The 18657-nt window shown below is 41.6% G+C and overlaps 2 protein-coding genes across 3 annotated transcripts; one reads left to right on the top strand and one right to left on the bottom strand.

Annotated features, from left to right (window-relative positions):
• The first annotated feature begins 4442 nt into the window (after positions 1-4442).
• Positions 4443-13981, top strand: efcab14 (EF-hand calcium binding domain 14). Of its 2 annotated transcripts, none has more exons than XM_051124500.1 (10): positions 4443-5173; positions 6727-6872; positions 7225-7370; positions 7570-7668; positions 8045-8152; positions 9095-9142; positions 11768-11923; positions 12005-12062; positions 12151-12258; positions 12566-13981. In XM_051124500.1, exons 1-10 carry the CDS (start codon positions 4980-4982, stop codon positions 12742-12744), a joined length of 1242 nt encoding a protein of 413 aa, XP_050980457.1. In that variant the 5' UTR covers positions 4443-4979; the 3' UTR covers positions 12745-13981. The 2 variants fall into 2 exon arrangements, with proteins under 2 accessions (XP_050980457.1, XP_050980449.1); XM_051124492.1 differs by having other exon boundaries at positions 12002-12062.
• Positions 13982-14559: 578 nt separating this feature from the next.
• znf830 (zinc finger protein 830) lies at positions 14560-17361 on the bottom strand. The gene is made up of 2 exons (XM_051124512.1): positions 16520-17361; positions 14560-15600 (listed from the first exon to the last, which is right to left on the bottom strand). Exons 1-2 carry the CDS (start codon positions 16911-16913, stop codon positions 14951-14953), a joined length of 1044 nt encoding a protein of 347 aa, XP_050980469.1. The 5' UTR covers positions 16914-17361; the 3' UTR covers positions 14560-14950.
• Between the last annotated feature and the right edge of the window lie 1296 nt (positions 17362-18657).

Here is an 18657-nt window from a genome sequence, read left to right as displayed (position 1 = left end):
ATGACAAAAACTGTCTCAAATGAACTATGAAAATGAGAATAAAGTCTTGCAAGCTGCAATCCATCTCTTATTGGTTAAAATGAACAGAGACTATCTCGTGTTTTTCCGTGGGGGCTCGATCAGGATCGGGACACATCATCGAATTTTGGTGAGGATCATGACAAATGAACACAAACTCATACTGGCATAAAGTTGGCTTGACGTTGGATATTCGCAAATTTAGGGACCGTCCCTAAAGTTACATACAACATTAGTATACACTTTTCTAACTTCACTAGCATTTATAGTGAATGACTTACAGTCACACAACCAACTGTAAAGTGTTCATGTATGTGTCAGCTATAATGCACACCTTTTACATTTTTGAAATGTATTAAAATATACTGTAAATTATATGTTAAAAATGAGATTTTTCATAACCGAATGGGCTCAAAAACAACATTTTCCATGATTTAGAACTCAATAGCATTTGAGTAAAATGACTTAGTCACAAAAACAACTATAAAAGGTTCATGGTTCTAGAAATGTGACAGCTGTAGCCCATTTTCTGAAGATGTGTGTGGTAGCTCTTGATGCGCTGATTCCAGCTGTAGTCCACTCCTTGTAAAGCTCTCTTAAGTTCTCGAATCGGCTTTTCCTGACAAACTTCCCAAGGCTGCGGTCATCTCTTTGCTTGTGCACCTTTTCCTACCACTCTTGAACAAGTATATGTTCAGCTAATTGTCAGCTTCTTACATGTGTGCTTCTCATAAACAATTAGCAGATATACATATAAACACCATTTTAGTAAACAGAATAGAATAATCATGGCTGATAGTAAGACATGCAAACGTACAAGAAAACCAAACTGGACCATGAACAGCTGTTTCTTCTTGCCTTGTTAATGAGCATTAACTTGTTAATGAAAACAATGATATAATCAGAGGAACATTTAGAGTTGGGATACCCTCCAAAACCAAAAAAAGTTGAATGGTTGGAACATGAAAAACACTTCATGTTTTCTGAATTCGTAACACTTTTTCCAGTCATTTTTTCTTAACAAAATAACTATCTTAAAAGAAATATAATTTCTTATTTATTATATTCGCATGTCTTAATGAGCAATATTGTTACAAATCAAGAAACTAGAGTTTGTGTTACCTGATAATATTAATAATTTAACTGTATTAATATATTAATATATATATATATATATATATATATATATATATTTGTCTCTTAGAAATACACATTTGATAGTAGTTTAAGTTAAGATGCAATATATATAGCTATAGCTTAATCAGAAAAGGAGAGCAGTCGCAGGCGGAGTTGAAAACGGAGGCGTCAAGTCAGACACTTTCTGCTCTCGTTAGTGAAGCTCTCGCGGTGTTTGCTGCTCTATCACAGATGAAGTGAAATGAATGCAATTTGTCAAATACACAGACGTTTGAAAAGTGTTAAACACATTTCATATACTGCTTAATACAGCACCATCTGAACAAGAATAATGTTTATGTTTACATAAACATTATTTAAATGCTAATAAAGTGGGTTATATATGCTTTTATCATTGTTTTATGATAAATGTGAATCAGCATTGCGTCTACAGTAAAAAAGCTTTTACTATTCTAAAAGCACAGATTTGTCAGCATTATCGGACTTAAGGATGTTAAAATAAACCTGAAACACACGTGATCGTTATCATGTGCTGAATCTGGCCAATCGTGAAACAGCCGTGTCGTCATCTGAACTCCTGCAGCCGCTCTGAAGAAACTGTGGTGGCTGAGTCAATCGCTGCTCTCGAATCCCTCGTACGAATCTCGGTACCTTGATTCCACACGTGACAGTCCTGTTACACCTGCCAAGCCAGGTCTTGCTCACGTTATGCCAACCACACATGAGCCTTATTGCAAGATAGCCGCCACACCTGATTCTTGTCTTGTAATGGCTGCCATCGCTGAGCCTCACCAAGCTACGGTCCCTATGCCAGAGTCTGATCTCCCAGAGCCGCGCCATGTCTCACCTGATTTTCCAGAGCCTCGTCATGTCATGATGGCCAGTGTGATGGACACACCACTGATGTCAGTGTGAGCGGCTGGTGATCCCACAGGTCCCTCATGTTTCCCTCTGTCCACTGCGCTGCCCATAAAGGCCATCGCTAATTTGAGTATGTGGGCTGCACACTGCACTCCAGAGGCCTCTTCTGTCCACAAGTCTGTCCCTGAGGCTTCTCCTGTTACTGAATTTGCACCAGTGCCTCCAGAGGTGGCAGCTTCTGCTGCAGAACCTCCTAAGGGGATGGTACCTATCCATGGAGGCCATTCATGAACTCACTGTGTGGTTTGTCATGGTCAAGTGGTGTGTCCATGTTCCTGCTCTGCCGGCTCCGCCCTGGCTCCAGGTTCCTCAAAATCATACATGGTGGACTTCTGCTGCACGGCTTCATTAGCCGCTTTTTTTGATATGTGTGTGCTAAGCGGAAGCGCGCTATTTGAACAAACAGCCGAGTAAACAGCTACGCTGCATTCACAGCTCATGCATTAATACTGTCAATACATTTGGTGCTTTTAGAAAGGAATTTTACCTTCTGTGTCTGTCTCCATTGGCATGCATATCCCCTTAGCGTTTGTTGGCAACATGATACCTGTCGTCGCCTTCTGTTTATTTTATTTTTTTTGTGCCAAGAGTTGTGTCCTTATTTCTGTTATTTAATAAAGTAAACATCAGATAAAAAAACTAAAATATCTGATCATCGTCCCTATCGCTGTTTACATTACAATTGCGTTACCAAGGCAACGACTGACGCATTTGTATTTACATTCAAAAGAGTTCCGTTATCAGCACCACAGTGGAAAATGAAACCGTATCCGTTCTGACTGGCCCGGATCGGCCCGGAATGGAACGGTCAAACAAAGAGAATGGTTCGGCCCGATAGTGGAAAAGCGGCTATTGTCTGCCTCTGTTCCATGGCCCAGGTTTTGCCCATTGTTTCACGTGCCATGCCATGATCATGCCATGAAGTCCTGTTCCTCTGCATGGGCCTGGCCCTCTGTCCCTCCCTCTGTTTCGCCTCAGCAAACTTGTTGGGGTTTGGATTTTGTTTGGGGGTCTGGATCTGCCCTTAGAGGGGGAGACATGTAAAGTGGGTTTTGGGTTTTGTTTCACGTTCATGTTTTCATGTCTTTTATTTGGAATTTTTGCCATTATCCTTGTCTAGTCATGTGATTCCCTTGCCTTCTTGTATTCCTGCTATTGGATCCCTTGTTCTATGTGTCCTGATCTGTTTGGTTGTCCAAGTCACGCGCCTTGCTTCTCATGTCGTGTATTGATGTTGAAACCTGATGTTAGTGAGTTGTTTAAATCATGTCTGTTTATGTCAAGTCAAGCCATTGTCAAGTGAAGTCTTCGTTTGTTTGTTTTTTTGGATTTCACTTTGCTTAATAAAGCTGCATTTGAGTTCAACTACAGCTCGCCATTTCAGTGGACTAACTCATTACACTACTACAGTAAATCTATGGTAAATGATGGCCATTTGTATATTAAAAAGCCTTCTGATTATATCGCTGCGCACAGTGCTTCTCTTGTTCGTCAGTGCTGTATCATCTGGCTACAAACCGAGTCATCTGTGTTCTTCGCTGAATTCAAGCCCTTCACACTGGCGCTTCAGACTCATCATCAGCGAGTGAATGAAGCATCTGCTCTAGTAAGTTTAAACTTTGATCCGAGCAGATAAACGTCTGAGTGGCAGACTTTAACTAGCGCTCTTTTGTTACGCCTCTGCCGCATAAACATAATATCGAACATTTATCGAACTCTTGTTATCGTTATTGAGGAAATTCATATCGTACGTTATTATAGCCCATTCGGTTATGAAAAATCTCATTTTTAACATATGATTTGCATTTTATTTTAATAAGTATCCAAAATGTAAAAGGTGTGCATTATAGCTGACACCTACATGAACACTTTACAGTTGTCATTCACTATAAATGCTAGTGAAGTTAGAAAAGTGTATACTAATGTCCTATGTAACTTTAGAGACGGTCCCTAAATTTGCGAATATCCAACGTCCAACTTTATGGCAGTCAAACACAGCTGTAGAGAAGTCTTTGGTGATCCAAGCTGTCGTCATTCTGAGAGGCAGGAACTGGCTTGAAACAGACTTTACATTGCAGGCCATCAGACACCTCATCTGAGTGAGTTATATTTTACCAAATAGCCCACCTCAGTGACAAAACATATGAAAGAACACTACGAAAGCAGTGCAGGAAAGCACAAAACTCTGCAAAAATCACAGCGAGTGATGCTGAATCATGAGCACTCCCTCCTGACACCCATCCACCATCACAGACACACGGGTGCGCGCACCTCACAGTACATACAATGGCTGCTGTGATGAATGGTTCGGGAAAGAGCGCCGCTGTCTGATGACGTCATCCGCGCAACGACACGCCCTCCTGTGTTCCTCCAATCAGGAGCGCTTCCTGTCAGGATCGGATGGAGGATTATGTTCATGCTGAACAAGACAGATCTGATTGTCTAACGATAATGTATGTGTAATGTAAATATGTGTCATGTAACATCAGATTCCGACGCGACAGGAAGAGTTTAGTGAAACCAGTGAATGACTTCCGTAGCGGGATCCGCGCACAATTATAAACGTTATAACGATATTCGGCGATCCGTCGTACTGTAACATTATTATTTAGGAAACGTGTAGCAGTTTGGTGAATAACGGGGTTTAATATGACGGAAACCGTGTTGACGCGGAGCTGTAAAGTCACTTTGATCGCCGGTTTCACACTGCGTTAAAGCTAATGCTAATGCTAATGCTAATGCTGGATTAAACACGGCTTCTCCTGAAGAGTCAAACAGCGACGCGTTAGTGAATAAGCGGGAAAAACTTCAGCCGTTTCTGTGCTGCTCCGATGGCGAACGGACGCTGAAGCGGTTCGTGTGACGGTAAACACCGCAGTGACACCGGATCCGCGCGCACGGCGATGAGCCCTCAGAAGAAGATGAAGAAGAGGAAGGAGCTGAACGCCCTCATCGGCCTGAGCGACAGCAGCCGCAAGAAGAGCAAGCAGAGCTGCGGACACCGACTGCTGCGGACCGAACCGCCCGAGACCGGATCCGAGTCCAGTTCGGAGGAGCAGGAGTTCGGCGGCGGCGGCAGGAGCGGCCTGTTCGGGAAGTGAGTGTGTAAACAGACACCTACAGCTCACACACGACACACCAGAGAGGTGTTTACAGTTTCAGTAACGTTAGGAGAAGAGACGGGATGATTCGTGCATAATCTGAACCAGCTAGTTAGTTAAGAGTGATGAGTGGATTACAGAGATGGTCCAGTGTTCACAGAATCTGCAGATGCATGAAGAATAAACTTCATCTGCTCTGAGGAGGCTCTTTCACAAGACACACACTGACGTTATTGATATGTGAACCGACACACGTGATCCCGGTGAAGTTTCCGTTCTCCTGGTTCTTCATTTCCTCCTTGATCACCGGTGAATGTTTGCAGTGTTTGTAATTGTTGTGTTTGGGTTCCTCCGTGTGAAAGCTGATCTAAATGTGCAAAAGATGCTGATAATTCTTATGAAGAAAACAGAAGACAAACAGACTCATAAACAACATCATAAAACACAGGGTTACACTGAGATGAGGAAACACTCTTCACCAGCTGCTCATTAACATGCACATTACTCACATATTCTCTGTTTATTAGTGCTTATAAAGTATAGATTAATGTGTTATTCTGCATGATTCTATTTTAGATTCCTTAACCCAAACCCCGTACTGAAACAGAACAACTACTACTACAACTACCTTACTATCAGTACACAGTAATTAGGAGTTTATTGATGGAAAACTCTTAATAGTGAATATATGTTCCTTCATCACAGAGTTTTGCCAAACACACAAGCTGGAAATACAAACCATCAGAAGAACCAAGAGGACCAAACTCATGTGTGTCAGTTCCTTTATTATTGTGTCTTATAGAATAGATTCATCAGAGAAGGACTAATTAAAAACAATGCGGTAATGCAGAGTCACAGCACGTCGGCGATAGAGACGGAGATGTGTATTTCATCTTTATACTGATCTACACTGTGAGTTACATGGCGTGTTTTATTATTTCAGCAACTATAAATACTTTTAAAGTGTGAGAAGTGAGCTGCGGTCTGTTTGGATCAGTCAGCCTGTGCTGGATTTGTTGTTTTTAACTTTAAGAAGAGAAAGAAATGATTTCCACTATCATTGAATCAGATATTGGTAGAGAGAAAACTGGCACAGAAGTGCCCCTGATCCCTGAAATACGTGATGATGTTCTAAAGCAGGTCAGGGTGATCAAGACTGATGTAAAGCACTTATTATAGCACACCTACTGGCCACATGCACAAAAAAACTGGACACAAAATATTGATTTGAGTTGAAATACTTACTGAACTCACTAGTAATAAACTCAGGACGTCTGCATAGAAAAACAGATCCTTGCAATCAGTTTCTAGTCAGTGGGAGCAAAAAATTTCAAACATGATGTAATGCAGCTGAGAGAACACGTCTGACATCTGACATGAGAGCGGTGCAGGGTTCAGTTACAGGATGATGATTTTCGGCATTATCACATGACGAATACTAACAAATATCTGAGCGCCGATCAGTCCATCAGAATGAAGTTCTCAGAGAGCGTCAGGTGATCGCTGGAGCCGTGTGTTGTTGATGAGTCTGTGTCTTGTGTTTGGACAGAAGCTCGGTGCAGTGCTGCTCGCTCTGTTACCCGCTGTGCGTGTTCATCGTTCTGGCGGCGTGTGTCATGGCCTGCGCCGGACTCATATGGATGCAGATCGCCCTCAAAGAGGACCTGGACTCCATGAAGGAGAAGATCCACATCAGTACGTCCACATCTGAACACACGACGGCTGCTAAAGTCAACATGAAATCAAGCTGATTTACTCCAGCTAATGATCCTGCTCTAATGGTGAACGAGTCATCAGTCACATTATTACAAAAAAATACACGTTAGTCTTCATCATAATAATCTCCACCTCTTCCGTTATTCACTCTTATTCATCAAACACCTTCATAAGCCAATCAATAGAATTATAGTCAAGTTTTTGTGAAAAATATGTCACAGCACTGATGTGAACAGCGTTTCATGTTGACCTTAGAGACACCGGAGCATTAATTGTTGTCACTGGTTAGACTGGAAAGCATGTTGATGATGGTTTGGTTGATGTTGGACAGTGGAGACCAGTCAGAAGCTCTCGTCGCATGAGATACTGAAGCTCAGTGAGGATCTGAAGGCCAAACAGATGAAACTGGACGACATGGAGAGCGGAGACAAAGGCCTGGCCAAACTCTGGTCCAATCTGAGCGAGATCAATCAGAAGGTACGTCACGCACACAAACGCTCGAGCTCTGAACAGTGTGTTTGTGAGCGACACGTCAGGAGATGACTTACAGCTTCATCTCAGCGTTTGTCTCTTATTGTTTAGTTTTGAAACGTGTTCAGTGATCTGATCTGATGCGTTCATGAGCAGCACATGAATCAGTGTGATGGGTGTTAATGCTGGGTTTGTGTCTCTTCAGCTCAGCGCTCTGGATTCTGCTGTGAATCACCTGAAGGCCAACATCAAATCCGCTTCAGATCTGATCGCGCTGCCGAGGACGGTGGAGGAGCTGCAGAAGGTTTGTTTCGTTCATATCACTCGCACCTGTCAGACGTGAGCTCACACTGATCTGTGTGTGTGTGTGTGTACTTGTGTTTGCTACATTGTGGGGACCAAATGTCCCCACAAGGATAGTAAAACCTGAAATTTTTGACATTGTGGGGACCGGCTTGTGGTCCCCATGGGTACAAAAGCTTATAAATCATACAGAATGAGATTTTTTGAGAAAGTAAAAATGCAGAAAGTTTTCTGTAAGGGTTAGGTTTAGGGGTAGGGTTAGGGTAAGGGGATAGAAAATACAGTGTGGACAGTATAAAAACCATTGCACCTATGGAGAGTCCCCACAAAGATAATAAACCAGACGTGTGTGTGTGTCTGTGTGTGTGTGTGTGTAGAGCGTGGCCACCATCGGCAGCACCGTCACCAGCGTCCAGCACGACGTCACCATGATTCAGTCTGTCGTGGAAGAGAGAAGAAAAGGAGAAGATCAGCTGAAGGACACTGTATGTTTCTGTTTTCTATTAAACAGTAATTTATCAGGGCTCAACAATAAGCAGTGCCCGATGAAAGACCTGATCGGCCCACTGCCGCGTTAGCATGAAAGTTTATCATTTGCACGTTCCTTGTTCAATTAAAATTTCAAGCGATCACAGAGAGACGCGTCTCTGACGGACATATAGCGTACAGAAGTATTTTAAATTACCCGTTTTGACGAGTAACTTTGTAGCTTTAACAATGATTAATCTATTTATATACAGTGGTGTACAGATGCACCGATCGTCCGGACATATAATGCATCTAAAGTTGCGTTCATGATCACAGCACTTTTTTTTTTTTTACAGCAGTAACCATAGAAACGCTGTATCATTATTCCATAAGCGACGCCTGCTGGCAGACACTGAATTTGCGTTCATTCTGTCGGTCTGCTGTTTTCCCCTAAAGCATGGTTTCATTTGTAATAAATAATTTTTGAACAAATAATGTTTGAACTTTATATTTGTTAGGCTAGTAGGTTTTGCGGTGATATCCAAGTTGAAACTGAGAATTGTACAATTTAATTGGTATGTAAATTTTAAGCTTATTTATCAAAATAAAATATAATTTGAGTCAAAAACAATGATAACAGCAACTATTTTTGTTTTTTGTAGCAGGGCCAACGAAAATTTTGACTGGGCAAGTAAAAATTTGAACCGCTGACCCAACCGGGCCAGTAGAAAAATCCTTAGCGTTGAGCCCTGCTCAAATGTTAGCTTATGTTTTTTTCTACCAAAGTTTAAATCAGAGCCGCTTGTTGAATGCATAGTTCACTTTAGAACATGTTAGTAGCTTTAGATTTTGTGAGATGTGCTTATAATGTGAAGTGAGAGTGATTGTGTTGATGTGAGTCCAGTGTGAGGTTTATTTATAATGGTTTTCTCTTGATTTCTGACCATGCGGAACGAAAGAATGGAGAGAAACCTGTGAACGGCAGCAGCTGTGTGACACTCAAACAGGTAAACATATTCAATCAAACGCACACACACACGAATAGCGCTTCTACTGTGATTATGAATCTCCAGCACCAGAGTGTAAGCGCTCGTATTTCTGAATGTAATTTTGCAGTCTGAATCGAATCAAACACGACGTCAGTGTCGTCTGATTCACAATCAAGTGAATCGTTTGAGCTGATTCTTTTAATGATTTTTTCTCAGCGTCACTAAATTAAACGCTGATGATGAAGCTCAGAGAAAACAGTATTTTTGTATTTAAAATTCATTTAAACTGTTACATTTTTATTTGTTTATAAAGCAGTTTTATTGCAGTGTTCATGGCTATTTAAATGACTAAAAAAGGGTATGAAACTCATATGTCTGCATAAATTATCAACAACAATTTTAAGATTATGTGATATAAATATATGCTTATATTTCTCACTTTGTGTTTCTCACTATATACAGCCGTAAATGGGGTCTAGAGTGTTCCATGATCTAAACACTTTAAACACATTAGAGATTGATGTGACGCCTCACATTTGTAGTGCAAACCCTGATGAACAGCAGTCAGTGTGCTCAAACAGAGCTGTAAACTATTATATGATGTGACATATGACTTCAAAATAAGAAAACTGATATAACATCACTGAACATCTCCAATGAGTCTGACGTCAACATTAACTAAACAAAATAATAAACACTTCAAGTGCTCAGTTTGAGGTGAGATTACAATTTAAACATAACACCCAATAACAGTAGTCAAAAATACCAGTCAAATTTCACAGTTCTTGGTACCAATTACAATTCCACAGCAAAAACTACTGGAACCCACTCCTTTTAACGTTTAACAAGTTCATTCTGTCCATCCACCCGCTTGTCCCCAGTACAGTCACGGTAAGTTCATTATTAATGCTAATAATAATCAGAAGTAAATAATACGCTAAAACATTAACATGTAACCAAAAAACAAGTGCTTTAAAAAATTCAAAGGAAAAATCAGTAAAAATGGAAAGAATATATACAGAAACACTGAGGGGTGACAGTACTCTGATTTCATGATACGATACTCACTTAATTTCAAATATATGTTCGATGGTAATGATTATCCAGAAAACTAATGCAGAGCTCTTTTAATTTACTGGCATTATCAGGCGTAGTATGTTTTGCGATTGGATCACATCACTGAAAGAAACACACATGATCATGTTACACATGTTCAGTGTAAACACTAATTAATTCATCATGAATGTGTTGAGATCCACTCGCTAACACACGACGTGTTGTGAGGAAAAACACCAGAACAAGAGATTCAGACTTTACTGTGCTGTACCTAAACACACTGATCAGTCAATATCACATCTGCCCTTCTTATCCTTTCCAAAAATACACAGGATAAATACAAAAGTGAGTAACAAGCGCTCGCTTTATAATCACTGGAGCTGTCAGTCACTTCAGATCAGTGCGAGTTTCTAATTCCAGCTATAGGACATACAGATATCACACATTATAAACAACATCATGATTTTCTGTAAAGCTGCTTGAAACAGTGTGTATGTGAAAAGTGCTATTCATTCATATTTGACTTGACTGAATCAGCCGATAGAAAGTTGGCTGTTCGTGCCATAGAACGGGCTTCTCTAAGACCTATGATTCAAAGGAAATGGGTTCACATTTTATCTGGCGGTGTTCTTCCCTCATCAGTTTGAAATAATACAGTCTCCCTCAATTTCTCTCAACCTGTCCTCTTCTTACTCTTTCTCCTCATTTTCCTGTCTATCTTCCATTTTTCGTTTTCTCTCCCTCCTCATTCTTTGGTGGTGGTGACAGCAATGGTAACAAAAGAATAGAAAATGAGTTATTATACTTTGAATTTTACAGATATTCAAATGGCAAAAAAACTTCCTTCTCTCTTCTTTTTCTTTACATATATTTTTCTTTTTATTGTTATCAATGATAGCAATGTGTACATACTGGATCTACATAATATATTAATAATAATTATTATTATTGAGTGACAACGTATTGTCAAGTATGGTGACCCATACTCGAAATTGGTCCTCTGCGTTTAACCCATCACGAGTGCACACACACACACACACACACACACACACACACACACAGCAGTGAGAAGTGAACACACACACACACACCGGAGGAGTGGGCAGCCATTTCTCCAGCGCCCGGGGAGCAATTAGAGGACCAGTGCCTTGCCACGGGCTCGTCCAATTACCACTACTACTACTGTTAGTATTATTACTTATTTATATAATTTTATTTATATAATTACTTATTTATATATTTTTCTTCTCACATGTATTAGAAGGTGGGGGAGTATTGCTATACTTATATGTTTGTCTTTTTTTTTTTTTTTTTTTAAACTGTCTTTTGTAATGTCTGCTTTTTATATGTATATATATAAAAAAAGAAAGTTGGCTGTTCAAAAAAAGTCTCTGTGATAAAACACATCAGTTATTGATTTGAACTGACATGAGTTGGATAATGACACTTCTGTCTTTAGACTGAATGGACTCCATAGTTGAGTTTCCACCAGTTATTCTGTTATTTTCCTGTTTATGTCTGTGAAGCTGCTGTGACAGTCTGTATTGTATAAAGCGCTGTAGAAATAAATGTGACTTGACTTCACAGGACCTGCAGCATCTTCAGGACGGTGTGAAGGAGTTGAACGGTTCTCTGATGCTCCACGAGTCGTGGTCGAGTGAGCAGATCCAGAGCGTGCGATTCGTGCTGTCCAATCTGAGCAGATGGGTGTCGGCGCTGGAGCAGAGCTCCTCGGGAGACACGGTGAGATCAGGAGCGTCACGAACGCCTCACAGAACCTCATTCATCCGTCAGATAACTGACTGCTGTCTGTCTCACCAGCAGCCGACGGCCACCCGCCCGCTCCAGGCGCTCCAGACCACTGCAGACGCCGCCGACGCCGGTACGTGCAGCGCTCTGTGCTCACGCGAGGTTACTCTGACTCAGGAAACCTGTTCATGAGCGCTGTGTGTGTTTCATCTGATCTTCAGGTTCCTCGCCGTCCCGCCGCCCCAGGTTTCTGTCCCGCAGACGTTACAAACGAGAACAGACATCCTCCCGCAGGACCGCGCTGATTCACGGCGTCGAGTCTGAGAGCGGTGTGTAAACCGGCTCGTGTTATGATGGTCATCGCTGGTTAAGTGTTATTTTCTAGTGTCACTGAAGGAGTGAGCCTGAACGTGACGTATGCACAAAATATAAAAACGAATCTAGATCGCATGTATGGTTTTTATCTAAAGTAGTTTGTCCAGCTCATGTTTGCCTCTATAGACGCCGTGAGGAAATGATGTGTTTACGTTTCATGACCTGGTCGAGTTCTTGTTCATGTGACGTTCATTTGTCCACTAGATCACAGAGATGACTCGTTCCCTCACGTCTGAATGCTTTGCTCTGTTTTGCGTTTAGATGTGGAGCAGCTCCTGCGCGGCCGCTCGTCTCTGACCTCTGAGGAGCTGAAGGAGGCGTTGGGTTCAGAAGCTCCAGACTCCAGCCTCCTCGCGCCCTACGACGCGGACGGGGACGGCCTGTATTCGCTGGAGGAGCTGCAGGCTGGTGAGGTCAGTCCTGATCCGGAGCGTCAGTGAGGACGAACAGAGCGTCCCGTTCACTGCACTGATTCACTGATTCTCTCACGCGAGCGGTTTACGCACTGACTGACCTCAGAGTCGCTCCTCACGCAGTCCGTGTGTTTGTTCTGCTCAGTCGAGTTTGACCAAGCAGCTTGAAACCCTTAATGTGACCCGTAACCTGCCGGATCATCACACCATCTCACCCGCCGCTCGCCGCTTTGATGTTTCGGACTCCTTCATCTCAGATAAGAGTGAATCTCTCACACCTGTCAGGAACAGGCGTAAATCAGCACAAAATCAGAGCAATTATATTTTACCTGAAGACAATGAAGCCGGGTGTAAGACGTTTTGCATTGTGACGTTGTTTTAATGCAGTTTTAAGTTTGAATCTGATTCCTGTAATGAATAAATCATGCTAGTTTTTGTTGTACTGCTGATTTAAATCAATCTTTGTTTTTCAAAATAATACAGTAAACTGACATATTACTGTGATGAGATTCACCAGTTAGAGGCGCTCAGCGTGCTTATTTTACAGCAATTAATGTCACATTACAGTCTTAATAAAAACAGGCTTCGTTTTCTTTGACAAATACTCCCACGATTCTCAGTGAACTGACCTGATTCCACGAGATTCACTCTTATATATTTAAATAATTCTCTGTCTCAGAAGTGATTTTGAAGTCTGTATAAACGGAGGGAAATGAAGATTAATTTAAGCTACATTACTGTCAGATCTAGCAATAATATGATCCATACAATTGCTTTTAGTGAATATAATCATCAGATATTTAAGCTAGTATAATGCAGTGCACTTGGCTGCTTGTCTTTTATCAGATTTTGTTTTTAATTTAAAGTAACGTTCAGCACATCTGAGGGTCACGGCTCGAGCATTTCTGACCTGTAGATGAAGAGCGCGAGGATTGAGATGATGAATGTTCATGTGTGTATATATCTCCATCTGTATTTCTGGGTTCAGTGTGAATGTTTCTCAGCTTGTGTTGCTCTGCAGACGTGAAGGACTCGCAGACGCTTCACTCGCAGCCCTTTGGAAATAATAACGTCTCACAAACTTTACTGTCGCTTTATGAAACCCCATAAAAGCTGTAAATATTGTAGAATTGGACATTTCTATGTGAGAAACTAATTTTAAGCAGTAGGAAGAAGAAAGCGTGATGAGATGAAATGACGTCTGTACATGTGAGTTTTGCATGTTCCCTTTAATGTAACATGAATAAAAGCTCATTTTATTTAAGCTTCTTTTCTGTTTGTGTGGATCTTGTGTGTCCCATCTGCATTTCTGCCTTTGTTTGTTTCTCGTCATGTATGTAGACATTGCAAAGGGGCAACAACTTGAAATTAATTTTGAACAGAATATTAATGCTCTGTATGTACTAGTGTAATGTGTCTCTCAGTTTCTCTTGTCTTGCTGGAACCTAAATGACCATTCATTTGTATTCAGTTCTGCTCATTACAACCTAATCTTTGATTGTTTGAGCTCTTGTTACCCGAGTAATTCATTACAGTCACTAAACTGCTGGCAGTTCCTACAGTAATCAAAACAATATTTTGATCATTTCCCTCCTAGCACTGATCAGGACTCACACACCAGACACACATCCTCAGTGTAAGTCTAGATCCGTTTTTTTAAGTTGTTTTCTGGGAAATATGCACGTGTATTATTTGTCTTCTGAAGGGCAGTACTGTATGAAAACTATAACAAAATATGGAAATCTCAATCCTGTTCTAAAGTGTACACCCCCTAATTTTTAATGCAAGGTATGTGAATTAAGGCTGTTGATTTAATTTAAAAAATTGCATATATACGACATATGCATTAACATTGTTTATATCATCATTCATTGAACACCATAAACATAAACTGCTTGACTGTGAATATTGTAGGCAAATGTAAACTATTCTTGTCCAGCTCTGAACTACTCATTAGCCTGTTCTTATAAACACGAACATCATGAATTCCTGCCAGTGTACTGTGAATAAGAACGTCAGACCGGACACACTTACTGTACCTGCAGACCATTAGAGGACGATTATAGATAATAACAACCGAGGAATCTGAGACTGAACCGGATGTGCTTATAAAAACTTCACAACACATTTTGATTTAATAAATCTCTGTACAGAAATGACAGCAACAAACAAAACATGGAAACACTAGAGAAAGACTGAGGGTCAAACGGAGCTGAACGTCTCTTCATCGGTGTCAAGCGAGGGCTCCTTTGGCCCTCCAGTCCTGCGTCAGCACATGCATCAGCTCTTCCTCATCCTCCTCATCATCGCTGCCGTCCGGCCGCGTTTCGACCGTCTGGCGTCTCTCTCTCGTCACGGCGCTCTTCACCACGTCCTGTTTGGCGCGTAACAGCTCCACCCGCCGGAAGCACTCGATCTGCTCGTTGATCTCGTCGATCTGCCGCTCCAGACGTCCCTCCTCGTCATCCTCCGCGACGATGGCGTCAGACGCGCTGTTCACCTGCCGCATCTCCTTCTGGAACTCCTCCCACTCCTTGTCCATCTGGTCTCGCGGCGTGTCCACGTTACGCACTTTAGCGTCGCGCACGGGGTCGTCGAAGAAGCCCTCGGGTAAGGCTTCGGCCGTGTTGTCCTTCTTCTCCGTCACGCTCTCCTCCCCGTCGTCCGGTTTGGACACGGAGCCCGAGTGCGACACGGCGGGCGGCGCGGAGGGGACGCCGCTGTCGAAGAAATCGGCCGGGAGACCGGCGGCGGGGACGGCGTCTTTAGCTTTACTGCTGGTGTCTTCATCATCGTCATCATCGTAGTGTCCAGCGAGGAGCCCCAGACCCACAGACTGATGCGAAGATGCGGCCGTCTCCTCCTTCTGTCCTCCTGCGGCACCTGTTCACATCACAGAGATCATTTATCTCACGTCACACAGCAGCACGCCTTCAGCTGCTCCATAACCAACACACCGGATTCACATCGTTTCATTCACCCAGAACGAGACTCGTCAGACCAATTCATCTGAAAACATGTCACTGTCCCTGTGTTTAGGCCTTTCATCCACACTGAGATGATGTTCCTGTCCAGCAACAATAGATACATGTCAAAAAGTGCAGTTTTTGTGTAGCGTGGACTGTGAAAATGACGACACACATTTAGTCATGTTAGCTTATGCTTGACACACATTGTACCCATATATATCTCATTATGTTTGCTGTTCATTTTAATAATGCTGATAAAGATTAATGTTACTTCGTATATTCTTCATATCACGTTCCTGCAATTATGACATGAGATTTACTCACTGCAGTGAAAGATGAGAGTTGTGTTTTAGATCAGTGTTTCCCAACACTGCACATTGTGTTTCTCTCATTTTGGAGTTTTGGAGTCTCTACTAATGATCTGATGATACGAATCAGGCGTGTTTGATTAAAAAGACATGGAAAACATGCAGTGTCGGGGCCTCCGGGAACGCTTTAGATCCGGTCGCAGCAGTGAGTGATGGGATATTTGCTAATACAATTTACTTCATCAGTCAGTGAACCTTTATGATGTTTACAGTGAATTAAGAGTTTTCAGTGTCAGTGCGGATTAGCCACTTCTATCAAGACATATTCAAGTAAAACAAGGAAAAAGCCCCGTGTTTCTGATCAGACAGATTTCTGACTGGGGTCAGAGGTCAAATCACAGCTGGTTCTGGACTCTGCAGGTGAACACACATGAAACACGTGCTGACACCGTCACATCTGCATGTACTGGTCGTTATATCTACACATACGCATTTACACACACATAATGAACGTGAGCGGTTCACCTGCGCCTCCGGTGAGCGGCAGCTTCGCGCGTTTCCCGGATGCAGACGCGGGCTCCGGCGCGGGCCTCTTCAGCGCTGAGGATGAGGATGATGAAGGTGCTGCCGGCGTTTTAGTGCTGTCTCTGTTCTTGAGCTCGGTGACTTTATCCTTGTGTTGTTTTCCCAGCACATGCGTTTGCCAGAGCAGCGCGCTCTTCACCGGCGCGTTACACAGCGCGCAGCTCAGCTGACCCACACCGCTGTATCTGGCGTACGGAGACTCCACGCGTTTCTGTCGATCGGTCGACTGTTTCTTCTCCTTCATCAATCGCCGTAAATCCTCTTGATTGACCACCTTCTTCCCCTTCTGTAACGAAGCCATTTTCACAGACACGTCGCGGGTGAATGACGTCATTATCTGGGCGCGTCTCGTTCTGTCCTGCAGGTGGCGCTCATCTATAATTGTCTACTGTCCTGGCTGCAGCCTGCAGAACGGGGTGGAGCTGGGCTACATGTGTCGCCCCGCCCACAAATTATATCATTGGTTAATGACGCCAACGCCCTCAGCAGGATTTTATTTCCACTCGTTTGTCGCTGCGTTGGTGAGTAGTTGAGCTACGAGTTTTGTCTTATTTGATTAGTTGTAATGTTTGATTGCAAAATGTTGTTCAGATCCTACTCTGGGTTTTATGGTAATGGAGGCGTGGCTGCTTGAGAGGATTCTATGACAGTATAGAGGATATGGACTCCTGTTTTATGTGCCAGTGCTAGAATGCCTGTGGAACGTAGTAGAAGGGAGAATCAATGTTAACCCAAAAGGTTTGTGTGTGTTGGTCTTGTTTTTTATCCCGGAGGGAACGTGTGTGTGTGTGTGTGTGTGTGTGTGTGTATTATTACATGTTAAATGTATGTGGTAACAACGGAAGACACAACAGGTGGGCCTCTGCTAATAAAACAGTGATGTTAAACTGCTGTTTTGTTTGACCAATAAAATGAAATAATCAAACTGCATTATCTTCATGTTCTTTGAGTTTATTCCTCTTCATATATTGTTTAGTCCAACGCTTTTGGACTTCCAACTTTCTTTAACATGAGGTAATCTTTATATTTTATCTCTACATGTACACATAATTTATCGTGAAAGGTTTTGTTATCAGAACAGAGCAATAGCTGTCATGTAGTTCTTATAAAATGGCACTTTATCAATTCATAATTCTAAGACAACATTTTCAAAAAACTTTAAGTGTTGAGATGGTGACAAAAAAAAAAACATTAAATACAAGTAAATGCGTAAATAAAAATAAAAACCCATAAATAATTTAAATTTGCAAATAAACAGTAATCGTTGCGATACACAGTTCTTAATGCACAAAGATATGACAGGTCGAAAGCAGGAAGTGGATGCTTGCTTAGAAATAATAATGAAATTTTGCCCAAAATAATGAATGAAAACATAATGTATAATGTTTGGTATAGATTAATATAACGTGTAGATAATTAACGAATTCATAATATATTGTTTATTTTTGTATGTAAGTTAATATCACGAATTATATTCTATATAGCTGTGCTCTTCACCGCATTTCCAGTTTACAGAGGTGTCTACGTCATTAGCCAACTGAACCATTTATTAATATCACATGTAGATAATTAACGAATTTATAATATATTGTTTAATATTTTATATGTAACAGATATTTAATATCACGAATGAATCGTAGCTTGAACTATGCTCGTAACCGCATTTCCTGTTTACGGAGTTCTTCTTCTTCTTTAATTTATTGGCGGTTGGCTTCCAACATGGTGCATTACCGCCACCAACTGTTGTGGGTGTGGAGTATCAATAGGGACTTAGACGTTTTACGTAAAAAAAAAAAAAAAAAAAACTTTAAACTTTTAAATTCTCTCATATAATCTAGTTGACTTTAGAAATGTCATAACATGCTTCCATGCTGATGGTCTAACTGTAGAAAAAGAAAGCATTTCTTCTACTGCTAGTCTGGTGTATCCTAATGCTTTGACACTATCTAGCAGAACTTCCCTCTCAGCATTATACACTGGGCAGTCTATTAAAACATGTATCACAGTTTCTGCTTGATTGCATGATGAACATTGACCATTATTATGTTTCCCTATAATGTTGAGATTATAATTAAGAT

Source organism: Labeo rohita, chromosome 2 (assembly GCF_022985175.1).
Source record: "Labeo rohita strain BAU-BD-2019 chromosome 2, IGBB_LRoh.1.0, whole genome shotgun sequence".
Lineage (NCBI taxonomy): Eukaryota > Metazoa > Chordata > Actinopteri > Cypriniformes > Cyprinidae > Labeo > Labeo rohita.
The sequence above is the reverse complement of the archived record's forward strand: the minus strand, read 5'-3'. Positions and strand labels throughout refer to the sequence as shown.